The sequence below is a fragment of the Stegastes partitus genome, unplaced genomic scaffold (assembly GCF_000690725.1).
Source record: "Stegastes partitus isolate 25-593 unplaced genomic scaffold, Stegastes_partitus-1.0.2 Scaffold30, whole genome shotgun sequence".
NCBI classification, from domain to species: domain Eukaryota; kingdom Metazoa; phylum Chordata; class Actinopteri; family Pomacentridae; genus Stegastes; species Stegastes partitus.
The window spans coordinates 608,765-621,262 of record NW_007577761.1 but is presented as its reverse complement, the minus strand read 5'-3'; the positions used below and the strand labels follow the sequence as shown (position 1 = coordinate 621,262).

At 41.0% G+C, this 12,498-nt stretch overlaps 2 protein-coding genes across 2 annotated transcripts; both read right to left on the bottom strand.

Annotated features, from left to right (window-relative positions):
- Window positions 1-2,861: 2,861 nt before the first annotated feature.
- Window positions 2,862-6,008, bottom strand: zar1 (zygote arrest 1). The gene is made up of 4 exons (XM_008299041.1): window positions 5,334-6,008; window positions 3,365-3,457; window positions 3,114-3,188; window positions 2,862-3,005 (listed from the first exon to the last, which is right to left on the bottom strand). Exons 1-4 carry the CDS (start codon window positions 6,006-6,008, stop codon window positions 2,862-2,864), a joined length of 987 nt encoding a protein of 328 aa, XP_008297263.1.
- A 117-nt stretch (window positions 6,009-6,125) lies between these two features.
- slc10a4 (solute carrier family 10 member 4) lies at window positions 6,126-8,705 on the bottom strand. The gene is made up of 3 exons (XM_008299032.1): window positions 8,179-8,705; window positions 7,694-7,904; window positions 6,126-7,197 (listed from the first exon to the last, which is right to left on the bottom strand). Exons 1-3 carry the CDS (start codon window positions 8,703-8,705, stop codon window positions 6,673-6,675), a joined length of 1,263 nt encoding a protein of 420 aa, XP_008297254.1. The 3' UTR covers window positions 6,126-6,672.
- Between the last annotated feature and the right edge of the window lie 3,793 nt (window positions 8,706-12,498).

Sequence of the window (12,498 nt, the reverse complement as noted above, 5' to 3'; positions counted from 1 at the left end):
TCCTCGGGGGCCCCGGGCTGGGAGATGGTGTTGAAGCATGTTAAGACAGTCCAGAGGAGGTGTCGTATGTGTGAGGACGCACCGTCAAGATTCATAAGCAAACTCAGAAAAATCTTGTTTAAAAAGAAGAAACTAACAAAAAAAAAAAAAAGTTTTCAAACGCATGCTTGAAAGAGAAAAGCACTGCAAGAATATTTTTTTGAGAAATGTATTTTTTATTAGAGCTAACATCCTAGGTTGTAAATGTTAGGATATTTAACATGTAATTGTAACCCTGTGGGAAACGTTTGCCTTCAGGGAGTGTAAAAAGAGAAATATATCTGTTTATTGATCTGCTCTGAGAGGAGAGGTCCCCTTCACGCAAAACTCACTCTTTAACCAAATAAGTAGATGCCTTTAGAGACTCTTGACTGTGTGATATATATTGGATATTCTGGTATACGCTCACACACAAATGCATATAATTGCACACAGGTGCAGACTGGCTACAGCTCATTATGGAAACATAACTTATTTTACTCTGTATATATTTTAGAAAATGTATAGTGTAAAACCAGTATTTTTCCCTTGTACTTTTGTGTAATGCACTGTTCATCCGAATAGGATGTATGTATAAAGCTAATGTGATGAGAGAAAGCCAAGACCAGATTTGAGTCATTAATGATCCGCTCCACCTTTGTCATCCAATCACACAAACTTCTAAATTTCCCAAAGGCTGCCTTGGTTGTTTGGTTGTGGTCTTGCAAAGGGGGGTTGGTGCTCATTTGGGACAAGCCACCTGTCTGGTTTCATGATAGTGATGGCATGGGAGATCAAAAGTAGCCTCCATCTCCTGCTGGACCCCACCAATCCAGCCAAGCCACGTCCATATGCATTCCTTCTCTCCACTGTGATCTTTTTGTCAGAACCACGCCCCAGAACAGGCTCCATGTAAAGCCTGTCGAGGGGGAGACTAAGGTTTGTGTTTGTCCGTGTCGGCTGATCATGTTGCGAAGCAGCGCTCACCCTCCGCCGCATCCTGATCCTGTTTTTTTTTTTTTTTTCCCGAGGAGATAAACGGCCGTCGTTGAAATTGCGCTACACTTTCAGAATGGCCCTACTTGCTGCTGTGACTGCAGGACATGAACCGTTAGCTGAATGCTTTTTGGAAAGCTTGTCATGGCACATTGTAACAGTCACTGTACTCATTCCTCAGAGAGCTTTTTTTTTTTTCTCCTCCTGCTTGTCTGGTACATTTGAATGCTGTTCTTAATTATTTAATGATATTATTTACCTGGAAAATGTTTTAATGTAGAGCTGCATTATACATTTTTTCCTTGTTCACTCACATACCAGCCTTCTCTCTGGATAAATAAACCTAATCATACAGAATGAGCTCGGTCTCAAGTTATTCAGTGTGAAAACATGTTTCCTGTTTGTGGTTTGGGATTCTAAATGAAGACAAGCAGTCTTATGGGACCCTGGATTTCCTGGTTGATCATCTAGTGCACATAACAAAATTGAAGGTTTTAATGAAAATGTTCAATATTTAGACCCATATATGATTCATTGTTTATGTATTGTGCCTGATTTGATTTTTCCTCTACAATCAAACACATTTTTAATTACCACAATGATTGGTAGCATAAGCAACTGTTTAATTTCATTACACGTGAAAATTAAGTTGTTCCAGCTAGTTTTAATATGAAACAGTTTTTTGTGCTACATCCTTATGAAAGATTTGAAAAGTTGACCAAAATTTTAAAAATGAACTTGCTTCAACTTGACTTTTTCATGCTTTTGTTAATGTAGTAGCATTTAAGAAATTAGGAAATTGTTGGTAATTAACTAAACATGAAAAGCCCTCTCTAGCAGAGCTGATTGATCAAATAAAACTTATCAGTTTAGCAAACTGAGGGATAAGATGGTCAAATATCACTACTAAATATGACTAGTATTAGTTACATGCAGTAGCACAGCATATTCCATTAACTGTGTACACAAGTCCACTATTGGTCATATTGTTATTGAAAATATTCCCAAAATCACTACTTTGGTGGAATGCATTTCTAAAACTTGAGATGTCATATTTCTTAAACCTACAGGTTCTCTAATACACAATCTTAACCACTTAACATTGACAATCCTGATGTCAAGGTGAAGAAATATGAAGTTAGTCAATTGTATTTAGTTCAACTTGATTTTGTTTTTTTTTTAATCAGTTAATGCCAAAACTAGAGTTTAAATGACCCAATATTAAAGGATGCATATATTAACATGTCAATCCAATTTTAAAAGTGTAGTCAGTTTTGTTTTGTTTGTTTTTTAAATCTTGCAATTATACGTTAACTTAAATGGTGGGAATAGGTTCCTTTAAATACTTTTTATAGTGCAGAAACCTACACATTTAATCTCACCGAGTTCTTATTCTTGAATCCCCTGTCAAAGGGTCAGAGGAGGCTTTAACATCAGTCTTCCAGTTTCACTCACTGCACACGCACAGTTTCAAATCTTAAACATTTCCCACATCTCTGAACTGAAACATCAATTGAAAATTCAGCATTACTTTCCTAAGGAAACAGGTTAAGACTCCAACTCATGTGAAAGATTTTGACTGAAGGATTTTCATCATCCGTCCTTCAAGTCAGCTGATGAAAATCAGTGTTTTAATCGAAAGAATGCTTCCGTACAAAATGCAATATAGCCATTTATTACACTAAAGCGTGTGGTGCTTACCATCATTTTCATCAACACAAAACAGGCATGAAATAAAGTACTGAAACATCAAATATATGTTGATTATAATAATGACGTGGGCTGAAGATGCCCCACACAGAACTCGTGTAGATGAGCTACAGGGCAAAGTTCAGTTGGGATGCTGCTCAGATGATGTATTTGAAGCTGAATGTGCTGTCGCAGGACAGTCGCTTGCCTTTGCATCTGCCGCACAAGTCCTGTCTGTGGGGTCTCTTGGGATCGACGTGCCGTTGTGTTAGTGCACAGCAACAGCGTGCTTTGTTGCAAGTCTGAGGGGAAGAAGGAAAAGGAAAGCCAAAAAAAAAAAAAATGCAAAAGTTGAGTGGTGACACAGACAAGCTTTTTAAATTCAGAGAGCATGGGAGAAAATGGCTTACATGACATGTGATGTCCTCAACGCGATACGGGTTGAAGTCCTTTTGGCATTTCCTACAGTACTGTTTGAAGTAAACCTGGAACACACCACACTGTAGTCATGACAGAAGTCTCCATCTTAAAAATGGCCTAATTAATGTGTATTTTAGCCACAAACAATACTTTTTGCATAAAAAGGCCAACCATTTGTAAACTATGACTTATTTACAATCTGTCAGGATATACACAAATAGCACCTTAAACATGAGCTCACCTTGTTGGTGCCCTGAACACACCACACATAGGCACTCTCCCATCGCAGATTACATTCTCTGCAGTGATAATATCCGTACTTCTGTTCCAGAAACTGATGGACCAAAGGCAAATCAGTTAAAAAATAAAAGTGTGTTGCACTATTTTACATGTACTCAGTTCAGTTAAAATTGTTCTAATAACACATGGGTGCAGAAGAAAATAGGAGTATTTATAGTCAGACTGCACTTGTTATAACTGGAAATTACAAGTGTACCTCGTTAATGACTTTAAAACTACAGTCAGTTTCAACAAAGTCAGATGAGAAAACAGAGCATCAGTGAGGGGGAGATATTTTTGTTTCACATTTTCCAAATGATTTATTTATATCAAAGTGAACTGGATGAGGGCAGGGTTTACTATAGCAGAATTAAATTTCCCTAAGAATTTTTACTGTTCAATGCTATATAATGCTAACTTTGAAACAAGTCCATTCTAACAGCGAATACATACAAATCCAGGTTGCTTATTTTGAGGTCTTATGGTTTGTGTTTTATTTTGAAAATGCAGATGAGTTGATTTTTGTTCAGTAGCTGTATTGAAAAAAATCTAATCAAGGACTTGCTGTTTGGAAAAAAAAAACAAAGCTACGACATATCAGCACCGTTTCACAAGTTGTATTTGCACCGACTAATCTGAATTTTTTAATCCACCTATTTCATCTAGTCAAAACGATGAGCACCATTCAGTTCAGACTAGTCGGGATAGTTGGTTGTATCTAAAATGTCTCAGTGGAGATCAGTCAAGCAAAGCATCTGAACACTGTTAGAAGTGACGGCAGCTGCTGTGGTGCATCACATCGATGGAAAATGCTGGAAAACAGGAAGATTTCATCAGCAAGCACTTTGTGGAGAATGAGGGGTACATTGTGATTTAATTTTACTCTGGCTTTGGACTAAGCCTACTGAGAACTTGCCATATGCGGTTATGGTGCCACATTACTTTTAACAAACACAAGCCACCTCCCCCTCGCTGAAGCTTCTGATGCAACCAGACTTCTGCAAAATCATTTTAATTGGTCAAAACTCTAATTCAAGACATCCAGTTCCACTTTGACTTGGCAGTTTTGCACTGAGAAGCCTTCGATGTCCTTCCGACTAGTTCAAACTTTAGATATCTAAAAAGAACATTGTAGATCTGGTGACAGTGAGGGAGACTGAAGATATCTTAAAGGTCGTTATTGACAATGAGAACCAGTTCTCAATTAACTTACCTGGTAAAATAAAGGTTGAATAAATAAAATAGAATTATGACTAGTAAGACAGAAACTGTAAATATCTGAAACTGGAAAATAATAGTCATGGTTCAGTACATATCTGTAATGAGAAGCCTCATACAGTAACAGTACATGTGACATCCGAGGAGCTTGAGAAAAAAATCAACTGGACTTCAAGATTTTTAAAAGGCATAAATGTCACCAAGAACCTTGAAGAAGTCCAGTTGCTTTTAACTAGGTTTACAGAGTGAGCTGGAAAACTGAAATCTACAGACATAAAAGTGCCTTTATTTGTCCCATGAAGAATTTATTGTGGTCATCTGAAATATTTTGGACCAATAACAATTACAGTTATTGACAATACATGTCCTGTCTTGCTGTGAAATATTAAAAGACATTTCAAGAATCGTGAGTAGGAATCTGGGAGAATTCAAAGATTGCGGGTGTTCAGGTTGTGTAGATTGACACTGCGCCTGCGCAATAGATGTATATTGCATGAGAAGAAATGCTTGCTAAACTTTATTTTGGGGAGATTTGTGAAACTTTTAAAGCCGTTTTTAAATCTAATTTGACTGGTGAGTATGTACATGTCGGTCTAATGTCCCTGTGGACATTAAAACAACAGTTATGTCTGTCTTTATACAGGTGTGGTCTTGTTGGCCTGAAATAACCTTTGGGGGGTGATAACAAGATGGCTACCGAAGGACCAGCTCACCTGGAAGCGGACCCTCGCCCTGATCTTTGACTCTTCCGCAGCGGACTCTCCGTCCTCGCTCTTCACCTGCTGCTTGATTCTGGTCTTTTTGTTCTGCTCTGGAAGCTTTAAGGTCTTTCCATCTTCGCTGGCGTGGTTGTCTTCGTCCTTCTTCCCCTCGGTGTCCCCCTCAGGCGGGTCCCCGGGCGGCTCCTCGCAGGTGGCCTCCTTATTGTTGTTGTTTTCATCCACCAGGAAGGAGGTGACGCTCCGGTACGCTATGGGGGAATACACCGCTAGGGTGCGGGGGTAACGCACAACGCCCGCCGCCTTGGGGCTACCAATGCCGCCGGGCTCCTGCCGCCTCTTGCGCTGGGAGTCCCGCTTCATAGCCAGCAGGGTCCGCGGGCCGATGGAGCACTGCACCGAGGCGTCCTTCTTGGGGTTGACCTGCACCGCCACATCCTTGGTGTTCGCCTTCCGGAGCCTCGGGGTGAGTTTGGGATTGATCTGGGATAAGATGGACTTCAGCTGGGCGCGCTGGTGGTTGTTGAAGGCGTCAGAAGAGTCTCCATAGTGGGAGAGGTAACTTTTATATTTCCACCCCGCGTCTCTAGGCCGGGGGTATCTGCCCAGGTAGGGGTTGTAAGATGCATAGAAGTAGCTGTCGACTGGCTCCTCACCATACGTTGCCATTTTGTTCAACCAACCCAGGCTGGTCGTTGTAACTATTTAAATAGACTGGGCGACATGGGCGCGCCATCAGGCCTGATTAAGACCAGGTGTGACATGAAAGATCAGCAGACACGTGACCAAGGTGTACAAGTTCAGTTTAGTTTCTTTAATTTCTCTTGATACAGCTGTTTATAATATACACATATGGTACAGTTTGTTCAGACTGTGGAGCACAGATACTGGTTTGGCACAGGCTTGTTTGGAAATCTGCACATGAGCAATGCTGATATGTTTGTCACATGGCTTTTAGTCTCACACACGCACACACACACACACACACACACTTAAAGCACTGAAACTAAATGCTGTCTTGTTTTGATGGTGATTTGACTGTATATGTTTTTTAACATGTTGGTGGTTTTCATCTCTACAATAGACAGGAATGTTTGAGTTGAATGAATTAAGCTTATGACATGTAGCACCTTTTTTTTTTTTTTTTTTTCAAGCAGTCATGTTAATGATAAACACTCTGGATTTCCCTGCATATTGTCCCATAGTCTCATTATTTTCCATGTTTGCTTTTTTTTCTTTAATGAATGACAGCAATCAAAATGATAAATCCACCTGCAGCTCTTAATTTGCGCCCCTACATCAAGAGCAGGGATTGCTTTTTTACATTTGCACATTAAACAGGAGTTGGATCAGGGGGACAGGGGTCCAACATGATGGAGTTTGGGTCGCTCACAGTCACCGCACCATAAGATGAGTCAAAGTCCTCATCTTGAAACCTCTGATATGTTATGTCCGTGTCCTCACCGTCCATCATGGGATCTGGCTTGTGTAGGACCTTCTTCCTGTACACCCTGTAAACAAGGATGAAAATGCCGGCCTCGGCTGCTTGGAACAGGGCGTACAGCAGGGGAAACATGTACATGCTCCCCATCAGCTGAGGAGGGAAGGCCAGCTTGAGGATAGCGGTGCACAGCTGCACATTCTGGCACCCGGTCTCCAAGGAGACGGCCCTGCGACTGTTGGGAGGCAGGTCAAAGAGCGTGGCCAGGCCGTAACCTGCAGCGTAGCCGCACAGAGGCATCAGGATGGCCACCACGTAGACAGAAGGCGGGATGGTGGAGAGCAAGTCTGGCCCCAGCATCGCTCCGGTCAGGATGAACAGCATCACAAGGGTGACCAGCAGAGACCACAGAGAGGCCTGCAGGCACAAGAGAGGGATTTTAAAAAGACTTGACATGCCAACTCATCCTTTCTTCTAGGATTTTGGGTTTTTCTTTTTAGTATATTTTTGTATTTTGAGTTTTTCCTGTATGTTTATCATAAGTAAGGGGACCATGAGTTGTTAGACTTGCATCCTCTCTTTCTTTATATTTAATTGAAACTGACTTGACTTTCCAAACAGGGCTGCATCAGAGCATCTCTACTTCCTAACGTTATTGTCTGCTCTAACTGATGTGGCCCTCCCTCACGGGTGGCTTTTATCAGAAATGGCAGGGAGGAGCTCTTCCTGACACTCTGATGTCACTCTTCCTGCGGTCACCATCTCCCTTCTGCTAAAGACACGCATCGAAAAATACGCAGTGCGCTTTTACGCAAAGGTGGTCCCCAACCAAAAGTGCTGCGCGTCCTGCTGACACAGAACGACTGAGCTGATCATAAAAAGTAACTTTGATAAATTGCTCACTTGACATTACCTTTAAAACAATGTCGGCCACACGCGTATAACGGTACCGAAGCAGAACTCCTAAACCAATGGGGATGAGAGTGCTGCACAGGGTCAGGATGATGGCCCCGAAGGGCATGAGGTTGACCACAGGTGTGTTGATCCAGGCTCGGCTGTAGATCCACAGACAGAGCGGCATCAAAACAAGCGCCAGCAGAGTGGAAGATATGGTCATGATGATGCTGGAGAGGAGAGCAAAGACGCGCGGTTACAGGGTGTATGGTGGACGTGATATAGATTTTTTTTAATATTATTTTTTGGCTCATTTTAGTTAAATTTGATAAACACTTGACTTTAAGAAAGCATGCAGAACATTAAAATCATGCTTAAAGTTGATCTATTTTCTTTTATGTCTGTGCGTAATATTCTGGTGTTTACGCACAGAAATAACGGAAAACACTGCTTTCAGTGTCATATGATAACTCACTTAGTGTTATGTACGGGTGAGTACAATACCTTAGATTCATCTCTCCGTGCACCAGCAGAGACATGATGTTTGATAAGTTCCCTCCAGGACAGCAGCCACAGAGGAGAACGGCCATCGCCGCCACATCATCCAGAGAGAAGGCTAAAGCCAAAAGAAAGGCCACCAAGGGCATGATAACAAACTGACACACCAGAGCCAGCAGCACCCCGATGGGTCTGCGGATGTGTTCTCCGAGCTGGCTCACCTCCACCGTGCAGCCCAGCCCCAACATAGTGAAGCACAGGACCAGTCCCACAAATACATTGATTCCATGGCTCAGCGGGGAATCCCAAAAGGCAGGCATCAGGTGAGGGGATTCCGTCGGGACAGCGGCCATGAACTCAGCTCCGGCGGCAGTCCTGGATGCGTCAAGAAACATGGCACCACTGGCGACTCCTAATCCATCCAAGACACCGACCTCCGGAGAGTTCACAACTTGCATTAAAGTGTCCGACAAAAGAAAGTCCACCAGGGCAGCATTTCGCGCGCTGCCATCCAGCAGGCTGGAGTTCTCCATGGCGCAACAGGAGGACAGAGACTCGCCACAGTCGGGTTGTGCCTGTAGGTGTTCGTGCGTAAAATGATTCCCCTAGTGGCGCGCTGGCTCTAATAAGAAACTGCGGGGGATCCAGTGGCCGGAGGATGTGATGGTGCCATGGCACTGATAGTCTTAAAGCGACTTACTGAGTCAGACTGGTGCCACAGATTGGCTCCGCGCTAGACTGCTGGAGGGGAGTCTGCACACGGTCTCCAGCTTCAGCGGGACTGAAAGGGCCAATCAATAACGCCCAGGCTGCCCTTTTATACTGCGCTGCGCTCCGTATAGGAAAAGGTCCCGAAAATATCAATCCAATTATTACATATTGACAGTTTTCAATTTGGAAAATGACTCTCAGTCTAACTTGATGCTATTTTATTCCTCGCATGTTCTGAAGAAGCATGAAGGAGATTATACAGATGCAGGGAAAATGAAGACAGATTTTTGTCGAGGTTGAGTAAGCACAGCCTGCATGAATGAAAAGTGTGCTGATCTTTATACTCGTGCAGCAAACTGTGAAAATCCGCCAGCCTGTTTCTTTTGTTGGTCAGCCTGTTTTTTTTTTTTCCACGAAGAGCGCATTACGCACGAATCTTGATCTCAAACTTTACGTTGGGCAGCTCTCTTGTTTGGTTTAATAGATGACTATTGACTTAAGTGTGCGTTTGGTTTGAACGTTAAAGAGACAATACAAACACAATTAAAAATATAAAGGAATATATTGTAGAAAGGCTCATAGGTGTTATCCATGATGTGTCAGCATCATATACAGTTGGACTGGTTTCTTCTTTTGTTTTGTTTTGTGGGTTTTTTCTGGAGAAATAATCTCTCCAAATAAAATTTATATTGAAAAAACGTCCAAAGGTTTAGAAATTCACAAAACTCCTAAACTTTAATACCTCTGATTTGTTTTAGCACAGTGTCTACTCATGTCTAAACTTTCTGCACATTCAAGACAAATAACACAACCCCACCCCTGAGTAAATATTGTGGGTTTTTTGTTTGTTTGTTTGTTTGTTTGTTTGTTTGTTTGTTTGTTTTAGGGCCAATGCATGGGTTCTAATTATTGAGAATTCTGTGCCTATCATTATTAACATGATTCTTTCTTCCACTCACAGCTATAATGAATTACTGTCCTTGATCATTGTTTACACAGTGAACCTGAGACCAAATGAATCAGACACTGCTGCCTGAATCGGAAGTTAGATAAGACTAGATTAGAAATTAGATTGAAAATAGAGACATTCTGTTGTCATCTTTGATCTATATATATAATCTGTCCAGATGCAGGCGGAGAGTTTAAGCGGGGACACTTTTTGCTTTTTGTGTACGTTTTTTTGTAAGTCAGATGCTAAGTGTGGGAAAAGTGCTAAAATTATTTTCTGCTGTAAAATACTTGTGGTGAAGTCTGGTGTTTTTTATATGTCATAGAGCAGAGCTGCAACTCGGTTATTTTCTTGAGTAGTCAATTACTTGTTTGGTCTATAACATGTTAGAAAAAGTCAGTAATGGCAACTGAGTAATCCCTGCAGTAAGACCTCAGACCCCACAGCTTCTTTTCATACAGTTTCTCTTCAGCTGTCCTATTGAATTTCAGTCCATTAGTTTCTCCCAATGACACCGTTTGAGTGTCCTCTAAGTCAGACAACATGAGCCGCATAAGTGAAATATTGTGGTCTGCCGCTCTGACACTTTGCTCCCGACAATAATACATCAAATTCCTGAGTGAGTGTGAGCTGTGTGTGTTTTGTGTGTCTGCAGGTAATGATCCTGAGTGAGACTCCAGCAGAAGCAGCAGGCTGTGATATCACAGTCTAAGATGAGCGTCTGGAAAAAAAAAGGGAATCGACTGACGTCACCAATGTCTTCAGGGCTGAAGGGGGACGGGACAGTTTGCAGCAGTCAGTGAGTCAGGCTTTCAGTCTCCTCCCCTTCCCGGAGACACGCCGTGTACCCACCCACCTCATTAAAGAGAGGGTGTCTCCAGGTACGTAATACTGTCTGTGTGCAGAATACATAATATGTCACTGTCCCCTGAGCAGCTGAACGTATGACACCAGAACAGAGGTACAGTAGAGTATAAATAACTGAACCCTTCAATAAACCTGATTTATATTCAGGTCTGTTAATGACAACGACAGTAGATCGAGCACAAAGTAATTTTTTAGCAAATATAAATCCTGAAGTAAAGACTGAGAGAATGCAGTGACAGATTTATACAACCAGAGCAAGTACTGAAAGGATAAAATAGTGGATTTATTTTACAACAAACTGTATCTTCAGGTTTGAGTGAGCTGCAGAGCTTTTTGTCAATTGTGTCCAGCGGTGGAGGAAAAGTACAAATACCACACTGCAGAATACTTAATCACAAGTGTGTCCTGCATTTAAAACGCACTTCAGTGAAAGTTTAGCCCTTTATAGGGCACTCCTTGAAATACTTGGAAAATGAAAATATCCACCCTAGGGTGTTACTGAAGGATATTTCAAGATATTTGTACTTTTGTGACTTAAAAAAAAAAATGTTGCAAATCAAGATGAGTAAAGTTACGATATGTGGTAACTTGCCCGTCTACAGTTCAAAAAAGGGAATTTATAATATACAAAAGAAAAAGTAACAAACTGCAAAAACATTTATTTAGAAACATTTTAGTTTGAGGTAATGATATTTACACAACCAGTAGCAACGTTTTTATAAAGTGCTTGGCAAGTTCATTTAGTAGCATTTTTCTTGGGGTAGTGGTTTTGGCTCTAATCTCAAAAAATAAATCAAAGTGGAGTTCAATGCAAACCAGTAACAAAGCGTTTATGAAGTGCCTGGAACATCTGTTTTTCATAAGGTAGTGATATTGGCACTAATATAAAAACTAAACCAAAGTGCACATGGTTCTTGAACCTCAAGTAGAAGGAGGGAAGTTACCAAATATGGTCACTTGCCCCATAAAGGGTTGAGTACGTAACTACAATCAGGAAAATGTGCATAAAGTATTAATGACACAAGTACTCAATGCAGAACAAATATCCACTGTGACTGCTACACTAATTATTAGCATTCATGCATTATTGTAAAAGCAGGGTTTTACTGTTGCAGCTGGTTGAGCTGGAGCCCATTTTGAACTATTTTGTACTGGTTATTTTCAGCATGGAATAATCTGCAGGTGATTTACTCTGCTAATCAATTAAGTTTATAAAAATTCTGAAAATAGGAAGAAATGTCATCGCAATTCATGAGCTTAAAGAGGCACCTGTTTTGTCCAACCAACAATCTGAACCAGTCTGAATTCATTTAAAATGCATTAAAATTGCTCAAATGAAAATGAAATGTTGTCCTTGAAAAATGTTTTAATATTCTGTCAGTTGACTGATTTTGTCAGCTGTTCTTGTATAAACTGCTTGGTGGTTTAGTTCATCACAAAACAGCATATTTTACGAGCTCTTTAAGTATTTTTCATGTGAAAGTCCAAATTTGTAAGCTAATTAGGCTGTCAAGTAACTGTAGTAAAAAAAAGTAATGTTTCTCTCGGGGATGTAGTGGAGTAGAAGTTGAAAGTCATTTAAAAAAGAATCAAGTGTGTCAGTACCTTAGACTTGAACGGTACCTAAATAGCAGTACTAAGGCAAAAGACTACTGGAGAAAAGGGGACAAAAAATCCAGCTAATAGATATCACCATTAAATAGTTTATTGCGTATATTAAGACAAATATATAAAGCCACCTTCTAGTTCATGTTGCTGACATATTAGAGCCAAAGGTTTTCTACAGTGAGGTTTAGGAT

Bases quoted from the DNA above. Each gene is read 5' to 3' on its own strand.
- zar1 (XM_008299041.1), bottom strand. From the start codon at position 6,008: ATGGCAACGTATGGTGAGGAGCCAGTCGACAGCTACTTCTATGCATCT. The intron at 3,458-5,333 runs GTGAGCTGGTCC...TTGGTCCATCAG, and splicing joins GGGCGAGGGTCCGCTTCCAG to TTTCTGGAACAGAAGTACGG. The intron at 3,189-3,364 runs GTGAGCTCATGT...GGTGTGTTCCAG, and splicing joins GTGTTCAGGGCACCAACAAG to GTTTACTTCAAACAGTACTG.
- slc10a4 (XM_008299032.1), bottom strand. From the start codon at position 8,705: ATGGAGAACTCCAGCCTGCTGGATGGCAGCGCGCGAAATGCTGCCCTG. The intron at 7,905-8,178 runs GTATTGTACTCA...TCTCCTCTCCAG, and splicing joins CACGGAGAGATGAATCTAAG to CATCATCATGACCATATCTT. The intron at 7,198-7,693 runs GTAATGTCAAGT...TTGTGCCTGCAG, and splicing joins TGGCCGACATTGTTTTAAAG to GCCTCTCTGTGGTCTCTGCT.